General features: G+C 42.2%; 1 protein-coding gene across 1 annotated transcript in view; it reads right to left on the bottom strand.

Moving 5' to 3' along the window:
• The window catches only part of LOC110818945 (Threonyl-tRNA synthetase), a 31,395-nt gene that overhangs the window by 9,751 nt on the left and 6,969 nt on the right, over window positions 1-14,675 (bottom strand). The window contains exons 6-11 of the mRNA XM_088209984.1: window positions 14,479-14,607; window positions 14,309-14,398; window positions 14,123-14,211; window positions 13,903-13,999; window positions 13,738-13,824; window positions 11,893-11,977 (exon numbers count right to left, since the gene is read on the bottom strand). Coding sequence (XP_088066110.1) covers window positions 11,893-11,977; window positions 13,738-13,824; window positions 13,903-13,999; window positions 14,123-14,211; window positions 14,309-14,398; window positions 14,479-14,607 — 577 coding nt within the window. The remainder of the gene's footprint in view (window positions 1-11,892; window positions 11,978-13,737; window positions 13,825-13,902; window positions 14,000-14,122; window positions 14,212-14,308; window positions 14,399-14,478; window positions 14,608-14,675) is intronic.

Genomic DNA, 14,675 nt, shown 5'->3' with positions numbered 1-14,675 from the left:
GTGCTCCGGCGACGGCGCCGCTGCTTGCGGCGGCGATTCGCTTCGATTTGGCCGTTTTCGGCCGAATTCGGCCACACTTGCATCGGTCCTTGCGATAAAACAACCCTAGAGCCCTCGGGGGGCCAAAAAATTACAGAAAACCAAAGCTTACCGGCGGCGGTGCTCTCGGGTGCAGCGGCTCTCCGGTGAAGTTCGTGTTTTGGTGATTCGGCTCCGATCAATCTGTAGAGAAAAGAATGGTGATCACGGTGATATAAAAATTGCATCAAACGGAGGCCGGGAAGGGCCTCATCGGAGGCAAAAACCGAGAAGGGGCGCGGCGGCGCCGCTGGGTTTCGGCCGTGTTTTCCGGCCGTTTGGCCGGAATTTTGGCTCCAATTTGGCCACAGGGGAAATCAGCGTGGAAAAACGAGTCAGAGGTATGAAATTTACCTCGATCGGCGGTCGGATATCTCCCCGGTGCGGCGGCGGGTGGCGGCGGCCGGCGTCTCCGGCGTCTTGTTCGTCTTCTCCGGCGAGGGCAGGTGGCTAGGGTTTTTGTGGTCAGGTGTGGGGGTTCTATTTATACCCTTTTGCCTTTTGATCTCAGCCATCCATTTTGTTTTAATCTGAGCCGTCCGTGCGATTGCATCTGCGCCGTCCGTGCGCACGCTTGATCTGGGCCGTCCGATCGCGCGTACGCGGATCGCCAACGTGGCCGGTTCCCGGTCGACGTGGTTTTGCCACGTGGCAGGTCCTGGTTGGCCAGGACTGCTGACTGGGTCTGCTTACGTGGCTTTTTTTTTTAACCTAATTAAAATATTTAAAATAAAATAATCAATTTTCTTTTTTTCATATTTTCCGAGTGTTACAACTCTCCCCCCTTTAAAGAAATTTGGTCCCCAAATTTGCCTCATTACTCTTGATCGAACAGATGGGGATATTGGGCTCTAAATTTAGATTCCAGTTCCCAAGTGGCTTCCCTGGGCGCGTGGTTCTGCCACACGACTTTTACAAATGATATTTCCCGGTTGCGGAGTATTCTGCTCTCTCGGTCCGTGATACCGACCGGTACCTCTTCATAAGACAAGTCCTCTTGGAGTGGAAGCGGTTCATGAGCCAAGACATGAGAAGGGTCCGGGTTGTACTTACGTAGCATAGATACGTGAAACACATTATGAACCCGAGAGAGCTCCGGAGGCAGTGCAAGTCTGTAGGCAGTGGTACCAATCTTGTCTAAGATTTCAAAGGGTCCAATATATCTGGGGCTTAATTTTTCCCTCCTGCTGAACCTACTAATTCCCTTGAAGGGGGTGACTTTAAGAAACACCCAGTCGCCTTTCTCAAAAGCCAGGTCTCTCCTCCGGGTATCAGCATAACTCTTCTGCCTACTCTGAGCTGTCTGAATGTTCTTCTTGATTTTAACTATCTTGGACGTGGTCTCTTCTACCAAATCCGGGCCAAACAATCTTCTATCGCCCACTTCCTCCCAACAAATCGATGACCTGCACGGACGCCCGTATAGTGCCTCGTATGGGGCCATGCCGATGCTTGCTTGGTAGCTGTTGTTGTAGGCAAACTCTATCAGGGGTAGATGGTCGTCCCAATGGCCCCAAGAGTCAAGGACACAAGCTCGGAGCATATCCTCAAACGTACGAATTGTCCTCTCTGATTGTCCATCAGTTTGGAGGTGGAAGGCAGTACTAAGAGACAGTTTTGTTCCCATAGCTTGCTGGAAACTATTCCAAAACCGAGAAGTGAATCTGGGATCCCTATCGGATACCACTGTTACTGGGACTCCATGCAGTCTGACTATCTCCCGGATATACATTCTTGCCAACTTGTCCAAAGAATCAGTCATTCTGATGGCCAAGAAGTGGGAAGACTTAGTGAGTCGGTCAACAATTACCCATATAACATCATGTCCCGATCGTGCCTTAGGTAGTCCCGATACGAAGTCCATGGTGATGTGTTCTCACTTCCACTCTGGAATCGGTAAAGGCTGAAGTAACCCACCTGGGCGTTGATGTTCTGCTTTGACCTGCTGACATACCAAGCACTTAGATACAAAGTCGGCTATATCTCTCTTCATCCCATTCCACCAGAACCGAGGTCGCATAGTTTGGTACATTTTTGTACTTCCTGGATGCATGGCAAACCTTGAACTATGGGACTCTGTCATGATGTCTCTTTTTAACTCACTGTCGTCGGGGACACACACTCTGTCCTTGAAACGAATCAATCCGTCGGCAGAGATCTGAAATTCTGAGCTCACTCCCTGTTCTGCATCCTTCTTGCGGGTTACTAGGGCGGGGTCGACTGACTGGGCTTCCTTTATTCTTTGGATTAACTCGGGTTGGACTGCTAGGTGGCCCAAACATGTGGCCCTCTTCAGATCTCGCAGTCGAACCTGCTGTGTGGCCCCAATGGACCTGCATTCTGAAACCATCAAATGGGCTAGGGTGCCTGCACTTTTCCTGCTGAGAGCATCGGCTACTACGTTGCCCTTACCTGGATGGTATAGGATGTCACAATCATAGTCCTTGAGGAGTTCCATCCACCTTCTCTGACGCATGTTGAGATCCTTCTGAGTGAAGATGTGCTTCAAACTCTTATGATCGGTGTAGATCTGAAAGGTCTCTCCATACAAATAATGGCGCCAGGTTTTCAAGGCGTGTATGATTGCGGCAAGCTCCAAGTCATGGGTAGGATAGTTCTTCTCATGATTCTTTAGCTGTCTAGACCCATATGCTATAACCTTTCCATGCTGCATCAGGACACAACCCAGGCCCAGATAGGAGGCATCACTATAAACTGTATACCCTCCTGATCCACTCGGTAGAGCCAGCACGGGTGCAGTAGTCAGTCGCTTCTTCAATTCTGAAAAACTCCTTTCGCAGTTCTCATTCCATTCAAACTTTGCATTCTTCTTTGTGAGTCGGGTTAGAGGAGCTGCTAGACTGGAGAACCCTTCGACAAACCGGCGGTAGTAACCCGCCATCCCTAGAAAACTGCGGATCTCCTTAACTGTTGTCAGCCTTTCCCAACCAAGTACCGCTTCAACCTTTTCGGGGTTCACTGACACCCCTTCCTTCGATATAACATGCCCTAGGAAGGCGGTTTGCTCGAGCCAAAATCCACACTTGCTCAACTTTGCATACAACTTCTTTTCCCTGAGTACCTGTAGGACTTGGGCAAGATGATTAGCATGTTCTTCTCTACTTTTTTAGTAGACTAAGATATCATCGATGAACACGATGACAAATTGATCCAAGAACTCTCTGAAGATCCTGTTCATCAGATCCATAAAGATGGTCGGGGCGTTGGTTAGCCCAAACGGCATAACCAGGAACTCATAGTGTCCGTACCTGGTTCGGAATGCCGTCTTGGGGATGTCTTCTGCTCTCACCTTTACCTGATGGTAACCTGATCGTAGATCTATTTTAGAAAAGACCTGTGCACCCTGCAACTGATCGAAAAGGTCATCAATCCGGGGAAGAGGGTATTTGTTCTTAATTGTTACCTTGTTTATCCTTCTGTAATCAATGCACAGTCTCAACGTTCCATCTCCCTTCCTTGCAAAAGTAACCCCGGCACCCCATGGGGAAACGCTGTGTCTAATGAAACCACTGTTTTGTAGCTCAGTGATCTGTTTCCTTAGTTCTTCCATCTCGATGCGGCTCATTCGGTAAGGAGCTACTGAGATGGACTGGGTACCTGGCTGTAAGTCTATGGTGAACTCGACCTCTCTGTCCGCTGGTAGACCGGACAGTTCATTCGGAAATACGTCTGCAAAGTCTCGGACTACTGGAATCTCTTGGATACAAACTTCTTTATTGGGTTTACCTACTTAGAGAAAATACAAGATTAAGGCACTGGGAATTAAGAAAACTTGCCATTAGGGGAAATCAGTACTGAATAATTTTATTAACTTGTAAATGGCTCCTCGTTGGGAGGATTAAATACAATCTTTTTGTTAAAACAGTTTATGGTGGCGTGATACGCCGCTAGCCAATCCATTCCTAGGATTACATCAAAATCCCCCGTGTCTAACCTTATCAGGTCTACCCTCAATTTCCTATCTGCTATCTCCGCGGCACATGCCCTGTAGACAACCTCTTCTAGCAATGTCTCCCCCCCAGCGGTAGATGCAAGCAATAATGAATCAAGTCTATCAGGTAATACACAAATTTTGGAAGCAAGAACATGTGAAATAAAAGAATGTGATGCACCAGTATCAAACAAAACATGAGCAATGTGACCAGAGATAGTATACATACCATGTACCACGTCCGGGTCTGCGTCGGCATCCTTCTGGGTAAGGTTGTAAACTCTGCCCTGGATTTGAGGCCTTCCTTGATTCTGGTTCCTAGGGCATTCCCTTGCATAGTGCTGGGCACTGCCGCATATGCGACAGGTGTTGTTGAGGCAGTAGCAGAGTCGGTCCCCGTGATCCCTGCCGCAGTACTGGCAGATCTTCCCACGTGCTGCCCCCGTAGCCTGAGGAGGGGCCTGGACGGCGGGTCTGGGCCTCTTACTGGGTTGGACAGGCATGGTAGGTGCTGGCCTGCGGAGCGGGGCTGAGGGTCGGAAACTTCCCGCTAGCTGAGGGCGGGTGTCGAAGCTCCTTTCTACGATCTGCGCCTTTGCCAGGACTGCCGAATATGTCTCGAGCTCCATCACCAGTAAGTGCTGTCTGATCTCCGGGCGGAGACCCCACTGGAATTTCCTGGCCTTTCGGCCCTCATCCATCAATGTCCCCGGGGCATGTCGGCCTAGCTCCAGGAACTTACGGGCATACTCCGACATTGTCATATTTCCCTGGACCAATTGAGCAAACTCCATCCAACATCTAAAGGAAATGGAGTTTGCTCAATTGGTCCAGGGAAATATGACAATGTCGGAGTATGCCCGTAAGTTCCTGGAGCTAGGCCGACATGCCCCGGGGACATTGATGGATGAGGGCCGAAAGGCCAGGAAATTCCAGTGGGGTCTCCGCCCGGAGATCAGACAGCACTTACTGGTGATGGAGCTCGAGACATATTCGGCAGTCCTGGCAAAGGCGCAGATCGTAGAAAGGAGCTTCGACACCCGCCCTCAGCTAGCGGGAAGTTTCCGACCCTCAGCCCCGCTCCGCAGGCCAGCACCTACCATGCCTGTCCAACCCAGTAAGAGGCCCAGACCCGCCGTCCAGGCCCCTCCTCAGGCTACGGGGGCAGCACGTGGGAAGATCTGCCAGTACTGCGGCAGGGATCACGGGGACCGACTCTGCTACTGCCTCAACAACACCTGTCGCATATGCGGCAGTGCCCAGCACTATGCAAGGGAATGCCCTAGGAACCAGAATCAAGGAAGGCCTCAAATCCAGGGCAGAGTTTACAACCTTACCCAGAAGGATGCCGACGCAGACCCGGACGTGGTACATGGTATGTATACTATCTCTGGTCACATTGCTCATGTTTTGTTTGATACTGGTGCATCACATTCTTTTATTTCACATGTTCTTGCTTCCAAAATTTGTGTATTACCTGATAGACTTGATTCATTATTGCTTGCATCTACCGCTGGGGGGGAGACATTGCTAGAAGAGGTTGTCTACAGGGCATGTGCCGCGGAGATAGCAGATAGGAAATTGAGGGTAGACCTGATAAGGTTAGACACGGGGGATTTTGATGTAATCCTAGGAATGGATTGGCTAGCGGCGTATCACGCCACCATAAACTGTTTTAACAAAAAGATTGTATTTAATCCTCCCAACGAGGAGCCATTTACAAGTTAATAAAATTATTCAGTACTGATTTCCCCTAATGGCAAGTTTTCTTAATTCCCAGTGCCTTAATCTTGTATTTTCTCTAAGTAGGTAAACCCAATAAAGAAGTTTGTATCCAAGAGATTCCAGTAGTCCGAGACTTTGCAGACGTATTTCCGAATGAACTGTCCGGTCTACCAGCGGACAGAGAGGTCGAGTTCACCATAGACTTACAGCCAGGTACCCAGTCCATCTCAGTAGCTCCTTACCGAATGAGCCGCATCGAGATGGAAGAACTAAGGAAACAGATCACTGAGCTACAAAACAGTGGTTTCATTAGACACAGCGTTTCCCCATGGGGTGCCGGGGTTACTTTTGCAAGGAAGGGAGATGGAACGTTGAGACTGTGCATTGATTACAGAAGGATAAACAAGGTAACAATTAAGAACAAATACCCTCTTCCCCGGATTGATGACCTTTTCGATCAGTTGCAGGGTGCACAGGTCTTTTCTAAAATAGATCTACGATCAGGTTACCATCAGGTAAAGGTGAGAGCAGAAGACATCCCCAAGACGGCATTCCGAACCAGGTACGGACACTATGAGTTCCTGGTTATGCCGTTTGGGCTAACCAACGCCCCGACCATCTTTATGGATCTGATGAACAGGATCTTCAGAGAGTTCTTGGATCAATTTGTCATCGTGTTCATCGATGATATCTTAGTCTACTAAAAAAGTAGAGAAGAACATGCTAATCATCTTGCCCAAGTCCTACAGGTACTCAGGGAAAAGAAGTTGTATGCAAAGTTGAGCAAGTGTGGATTTTGGCTCGAGCAAACCGCCTTCCTAGGGCATGTTATATCGAAGGAAGGGGTGTCAGTGAACCCCGAAAAGGTTGAAGCGGTACTTGGTTGGGAAAGGCTGACAACAGTTAAGGAGATCCGCAGTTTTCTAGGGATGGCGGGTTACTACCGCCGGTTTGTCGAAGGGTTCTCCAGTCTAGCAGCTCCTCTAACCCGACTCACAAAGAAGAATGCAAAGTTTGAATGGAATGAGAACTGCGAAAGGAGTTTTTCAGAATTGAAGAAGCGACTGACTACTGCACCCGTGCTGGCTCTACCGAGTGGATCAGGAGGGTATACAGTTTATAGTGATGCCTCCTATCTGGGCCTGGGTTGTGTCCTGATGCAGCATGGAAAGGTTATAGCATATGGGTCTAGACAGCTAAAGAATCATGAGAAGAACTATCCTACCCATGACTTGGAGCTTGCCGCAATCATACACGCCTTGAAAACCTGGCTCTTACACTTTTCATTTTGAATTTTCGGGGCCGTTACAAAGAATACCTTATTCAAACGATAGTAACGTTTATATAGAGTTTAAACTCTGATACCAAATGATGTGGACCCAAGATAAATGGGGTAATCCAGAACTTATACAATACTCACAAAACATCAAAGACTTAAATCCTAATAAATTCTTCCTACTTAACATGCTATCAATAAAGTGATAGGAACTAAAGTAATCGGAAAATTAAGAGTTAGAAAAACGTCATAAGTATACCTTGATATGTTGATCAAAGTCTTTACTCAACGAGAAGGTTGAAGACACCTTACTAGTTGAAATAACTTTATAATTTTATTACCTCAAACTTGAATGATTATAACGGTAAATTGAAAGCCTATTTATAATATATGTCATGTGCCTTATAAGAAAATAAATCTTTTAAACTAATTGTAAAAATTACAAATAAAATTAAATCTTAACATAAATGAGAAAATAATAAAATTAAAAAAATTTAACTAAATAAACTAAATAGAATCTTCCCTTGTGAAAACTTTTGAAATGAGAAAAATCTTAATTGATTATAGAATAATTAGAGGTAGAATAATTAAGGGTAGAATAAATGGAAGTTTAGAGCTGGTCATTAAAGGAGCATTATGGTCATCCAAATCTTTCCTTTTCCAGCAGGATTTGGTGCCTTAAAGGGATTTTCCATTTTCTCCAAGATTGCATGCGGTTGTAGATGAGTGTTTCTCCTTATGTCGATTTTCCCTCTTAAAGGAGAAGATTTCCTGCGAAATTAAGAAAGCAAATCCCGTGGGAAATTTTCCTTTCCACGACTTGTAAAATTTTTCCTTTATGGCCAAAATCCTTTCCCTTGGTTGGGCTTTGCCATAGGTCAAGTTTTCTTGTCCGCCATCTTCTTCAAGCTTTTTTCTCTCTTGGCCGCCAACTTCTTCATGCTTTTGGACTTGATCGTCCACCTTTTCATGGTCCATGCTCACATCACAAAGTCTCACCAACTCAAACTTCGCAAGATTAACATTCAAATCAATACTGCTTAGAAACTTAATAGAATTCATCTAATATTTAGCAAGGCTCTCTCATTCAGCTCCAAAAAAGCAATGTGTCATCAACAAAAAATAAGTGAGTAATCTCCTCCACGTGCTCCCCATTGTCAACCTCTAATCCCACAAGCATTCCAAATTCACGAGCCCTCGGAATTATTTTGTTGAGAGCCTCCACAATGATAATGAAAATCGGGATAACAGATCTCTTGCATAAGACCACTCTAGTGGCCCTGAAGAATGATGGTGGCCACCCATTCACCATATCAGCAAAGGAGGTCGTAAAAGTACATCTAACCCACTTTCTCCATTTCTCCTCAAAACTCATCCTCACCAACATGTAATCTAGAAATTCCCAATTCACATGATCCTAGACTTTTTTCATGTCAAGTTTATAAAGGACCACCTCTAAATTCTTATGCTTCAGTTGATCCACAATCTCATTCGCAATTAAGGCTGCATCCAAGATTTGCCTACCTCCCACCACTTCATCACCTTAGCCATTTTTCTCATCAAGACTTTAGGAATAAGTTAATATACACTTCGCACAAGATTAATGGATCTAAAGTCCTTAATGTTCTTCACCCCTCAATCTTTGGATAAAAATTAGGAAAGTAAAATTTAAACTTTTAAAGGAATTGTCCTGTTTTGTGGAAATCATTAAAGAGTTCAACAAGATCATCCTTTATCACATGTCAAAACCTTTAAAGGTGACTCATGTTGAATCCTCCAAGCACAAAAGTTTCTTATTACAAATCATCATGCTTTTACGAATCTCTCTCATAAAACTTTTGTTCAAGAGCTTCATAATCGTGATCATCCAGTAACAGAAAATTCAAGTCATCCAACTTAGGTCTCCCCTTAAAATCTTCATAATAAATCTTATTGAAGAAAGCATTTGCCCCCTCCCTCAAATTTTCATTACCATTCACCATACCTCCATCGATCTCCACCTCTGTCACGTAGTTCAAACCTCCTATAATAATTAGCCATACAATGGAAGAATTTTCATATTTTTATCTCCCTCCTTTATCCACATGGCTTGTATCTTTTGTCTTCATGAGATTTCTTCTATCTAGATTATGTTTCCCAGTTCAAAGCAGATATGTTCTCTATGGGTCTTATCAAACAGCAGACAAACCACCCTCCCCTTCCATTCTATCAAGGTCCTCTAATTGTTGAAGTTAAGGATTGAGTAATAATAGACGCGCTCCACCACTTAATCTCCTCTTTAACTGCCCAAAGCTTCTTAGCAACTCTATAAACTACCCTTGCCCTCATCATCATGCCATTCCACCAATCTCTAATTCTTCCTTGCAATCCAGTAACTTTAAACCACTTCTCCTTAAATCTAAAATGAGAAAACCCCCATTATATCCCATCAGAATCTAGGCGGATCAAGAAATTATCAAAGATAATGCATTGTAGTAATATCTGACACAAACCAAAGCATGGCAATTCAACCATACAAGGAATCTATCAATCCTAGAGCAAGTTGGTTTTGATCACTTATTAGACCAAGTCCATTTGCCTCCCGCTAAAGGCAAATCCACTAAATCAAGTATATTCAAAATCCCTCAAAACTCCTCAAGACAAATCCTAGCAAAATTATCCCATGTTCTTTTCATCTATGCAAAACTATGTTGAAATCACCTCCAACCACCCATGGGACCTCCCAGTTTCTTTTATACTCTCGAAGTCCTCCCATAAATTACCACTTTCCCCACACTCATTTCTGAATATACTCCAGCGAACACCCACCGCCACATTCTTCTATTCTCAAGTAAGCTTGAAATGGTACAGTCCACAACCAAGACATCAACCCACCAAATAGAATCCTTATTCCACAGGACTATAATCACACCAAGAGCCCCATTACTCTGACCAATCTTCTAACCTTCCATATACTGTGAGTCATTTTATCGGATAAGAAGCTTACTTTAGTTTCCTAGAGACAGATTACCCCAGGTTTCCACCTCACCATGCACCCCTTTATTCTTAACCTCTTTGTATGATCATTGATCCCTTTACATTCCAAGAGATAATGTGCCCTATCATAACGACAAATTTTTTCTCTACCTCTCTCCCTTCATCTCCCCCTTATTATAGTTAATTGTGTATTGTAGCCTCTTCAATTGCCTGAACTTGTCCAACCCCTATTTTTTATTAGCCGCAGATAGTGCAGAGTTTGCATACCCTTTTTCCTTCCTTCTCCTTTCAATCTCCTTGAACAAATTTATGGCGTGCTCATCAAGACCTTCAAAACTTACTCCTAGCAGCTTGATGATACTTTGAATATTTTGAAGGACCCATGTGGCAGCATCCTTCTTCCCTATACCTCCTCCATTTTCGTTATTCACCCCTTCAACAGCCAACAGAGATTCCTATATTTAACCCTCTTCCTCCTCGATAACTTCCTCCATCGCACTAACATCAACCGAGATCACCACCAATGACTCGAACTCCACCTCCCTAACATTCCCGATGCTATCCTACTCAAATACTTCCATTCCACATTCCTACCCCGATTGCATAACCAACTCATATCCTTCCCCTTCCCGCTACTCTCTCCTTTGCTTCTGTATCTATCGTCCTTGTCGGAGGATGTCCCAGAATCATCACCACCTCCTCTACATAACAACAAGCACCGCACCCTCTATTCTCCTCAATTCTCAACCTGAGCCCTTTCTGTTCTCCAAAAGCCAGGATTTCCATTCTCTTTGCAGTCCATTTCCACTTAGTTCGATCCACCTGCCTTTCTCAGCTTGACTTAGTTTCTTCTTTTTTTTCGGGCTGAATTGGTTATCTTAACTTGCTTTGTTGAGGCCCACTCAGGGTCTTGAACTTAATAAAATAACGTCCACTTACTACGTTTTGGTGAAATTTGAACTTCATCTGACCCAGTTTGAGAGAAGAGATTATGTTGAGAAAAATAAACACCACAACTGCAGAGAAACAAACCACTAATATTTTCCTAGGGTTCAAAAATGAAAGCTAGACAATGAAAAAATTTTAAGAGAAGAAAATGTGAACTGATTTAGCCTATGGAACTTGATTAGGGCATTAGAGCTTCCAAATATACCAAATAGAAGAGAACCAGAATGTAGTTGAAGGAAAAACCCCACTTCAAAAAACTTGAGAATGCCATTGACTTCCACTATTACTAAACTTTATTACTATCATTTACTTTTAAAGAAAAAAGAGATATGATATAAATAGGGCACCAAGGGGAATGTCACACATATACAAGAGATTTACATGTTAAAAATAAAAATGAATTAATCTATTGGAACCAATAATCTTTAGTATTAGCAAAAGGCAACAAAATGTCGTCAAATACCCTCCTCTTCCTTCTCCAAACCACAGGTGTGCTATTGGAATGAGAGAAATGAGCTTCTTCCTGGAGTTGCAGGCTTTAATATCTTACAACACCCAAATCTTATCCACAATCAATTTTCACTAGCTACCAAGTATTTGGCCTTTATAGTTTCCTAAGAAAAGAATTTTATCAGCCTAAACATATGCCAAAAGGCAAGAAGTAAGAGAGAACTACCAATTTGCATGATACAGAATGGTAACAGAAGCTCTGAGATGCTTTGATCAAGAAAGCAACAGAGTCCAATAATACAGTTTGAAATTGTACAATCATTTGGCAAGCTATAACTAGATGCATGAAGTGGCATCAAAGCATAATCATGGGAATAAACTCCACAGGATATTTTTAGATAATTATTTTCCTTAGTCTTGGTTCACCCAAAACCATTATTAAGACTTGCTAAACATAGACATTAAAATACTGTTGGAACGAACGTACCTCTGTATGAACGAACTCTATTTTGAAACATTAAACAGTGTCCTGGGCAATTCATTGGTTTGAGTCCAAATTCTTGTTTTTCAATCTGTCCAGAAACAAAATATCAAGGTGGCAAATAAAAAATGAGAAGCAGAATTTCTTGAAGCATGAAAAGTAACGTTATGTTTAAATGCCCTACATTTTTTAGTTAAGGAGAATAAATTTATAAAGGATACAGCATCATTAATTTTTTTATTTCCTCTCAAGTAAGCCCTTCTTGTCATCCATCATTATTTAACAAAATAGTTTGTGTGCATTCTCAAAAATAAAATAAAATAAAATAGATTGAATGCATTTGATACAAGAACTGCATACATGGGTGCACGAGCTTTAACCTTTATGGATGGGGCAAAACATAAACATACTCTTGTATAAACATATTTAAAAAAAAAAAAGCTAGAATTCCAAACCATTATTTTCATCTATATATGTATAGGGCATTATTCAATATTTTAACCTTCCTATCCGAGTGATAGATCATATACAATCATGAACATGACAACCATATAGCACAATATGCGCATATCATTTTATTTTAGGTAACAATTCATAGAAAACCTATCCGAGACAATAAAAAATGCAATATACAAATTAAGATCTGGCCCCCAATATATATGGTCTTTTTGTATAAACACCTAGGAAATGATAGACCATTTTCCTTCATAGCCGTAGACCAGATCAAGATAAACATATGGTTTCTCTACATTATTCAAAGTCCTAATTGCAGTTTAATTGATTCTTTGAACTGCATTTATACTTTGAACAATATAGGAAGAGTATAAAAGGAAAAAGATTAATGTATTTGGACTTGAATGCATAGATGTGTTAAGTAATACAAAATTGCAAGTCAGCATCATCCGTGACCCCTCATCCCTCACCATCCCATATTCTTTGCTTGGGAGGCTTGCTGGGAGAAGATTTTAACTACTGATAAGCTTAGAAACAAAGGCTGCATTCTGGTGAATGGGTGTTATTGCTGTTTGAAGGCAGAGGAAACTTGTAACCACTTATGATTGTGGTGTCCTATGCCTTATGGTTTATGGTCTTTTATTTATGGGTCTCTGGGCATTAATTGGGTTATTGCGGGCTCAACGGGGGTTTGAGATATGTGCTTGTGATGGTTTAAATGTAAAAAATAAGTTAGCTAATACGATCCCATTGACAGTTTTTTGGGTCATATGGAAATAAAGGAATAGTAGAGTATTTGATAGTTAGGTTAGTAGCATGATTAGGTTAAAAGATAGGTGGTTGCATTATTTTGGATCTATCTTATTAGGGCATGATACTATTGAAGATGTGGATTTTGGGATTGTCATTGATTCTCTAACCTTATTGTAAATTTTGTATATGAGCGGTACTCCCGTTTTTGGTACCTTACTAATACATATTTGACACTTTTTATTTCAAAAAGAAAAAACAATTATGTTCACATAAAGTCCTTGTAACAAATAACACTACATCTTCCCCAAACAAGTTCTTCATAATTCCTACCTCTTTCCTCCTAAACAAGTTCTGGTAACATTTAAAGTAAGCTTCATAATGTATTTTCTTTCTATAAGACAAAACTTGTTTATCACCCAATTCTTACCACCTTTCACCCTCAACAAAGATTATTATGGTTAAGTTTCAATTTCTTTAATTAACATTTTCAAAACCAGTTTAAGAGAACCCATACCCCCATATGCACCTCCAAAATGAAAAGAATGAAGCTGATAGTCTTACCTCCATAGCTAAGACCATACTCATTCAAACATACAGGAAAACATCACCTCTACATGTGATTATAATATTAATACAGAGCCTCACCTCAAACAAAAACATGTTCTCCTTGTAGTTTGCTGCATGACCTGATGTTTCCCAGAGATTCATATTGTACATATTAGGTGAAATGACCTGCCAATGACAGGTGATTTAACAATCCATACTGGGGGAATATGTAGGATATTGAAAACAATCATAACTAAATTTAACCTCTTGGTATCCCCTCTCCCAATATTGCTTTCTTATGAATTCCATCAACTTGTTGTAGATTCGAGTGCCATGTGGAAGGAAGAACCAGCTTCCAGGGCTGAAATTCAGAAACATATTGGAACATGTTTGGATGATTTTGCAAACAGGAACATTATCTCAAAAAAAAAAAAAGATTTTTGCATACAGGAACTAGTACTAAGCATATTCCCCTGGACCATACCTAAGTGGATGACAGAAAAAGAGCTCCTGCTTTGTACCCAACAGTCTATGGTCATATTTTTTGGCTTCTTCGAGCATATCAATATATTGCTGCATAATATATAAAATTAAGAAGATAGTAATATTTTTCCAGAATCAAAGAGCACATATAACAGCAACACAACAAAATGCCTGGTTATGTATCCACCTTCAAACGTTTCTGATCAGGATAAGATATCCCATAAACTCTTTGCAAGCTCTCACGATCTTTGTTCCCCCGCCAGTAAGCTGATGAAGCCTGAAAACCACTATAGTTAACCAGGCAATATATACGCACGAAACCATGCAGATGTTTCTAGCACATCATGTAAACATCACCTTCAAACACTTAAATGCCTTAACAAATGATGTATTTGGTATATGGGGCCCACGACATAAATCAACCAATGGTCCGCATCTGTATACAGTGATAGTTTTGTCTGCAGGCAAATCATTGATGATTTCAACCTGGTTATAACAGTCAAAAAAGGATCTAATAAGAAATGTACCACAAAGCAGGAAATGAAAATTGAAAT

Source organism: Carica papaya, chromosome 8, assembly GCF_054855325.1.
Source record: "Carica papaya isolate Zhongbai chromosome 8, ASM5485532v1, whole genome shotgun sequence".
In the NCBI taxonomy this organism is placed as follows: Eukaryota; Viridiplantae; Streptophyta; class Magnoliopsida; order Brassicales; family Caricaceae; genus Carica; species Carica papaya.
The sequence above is the reverse complement of the archived record's forward strand: the minus strand, read 5'-3'. Positions and strand labels throughout refer to the sequence as shown.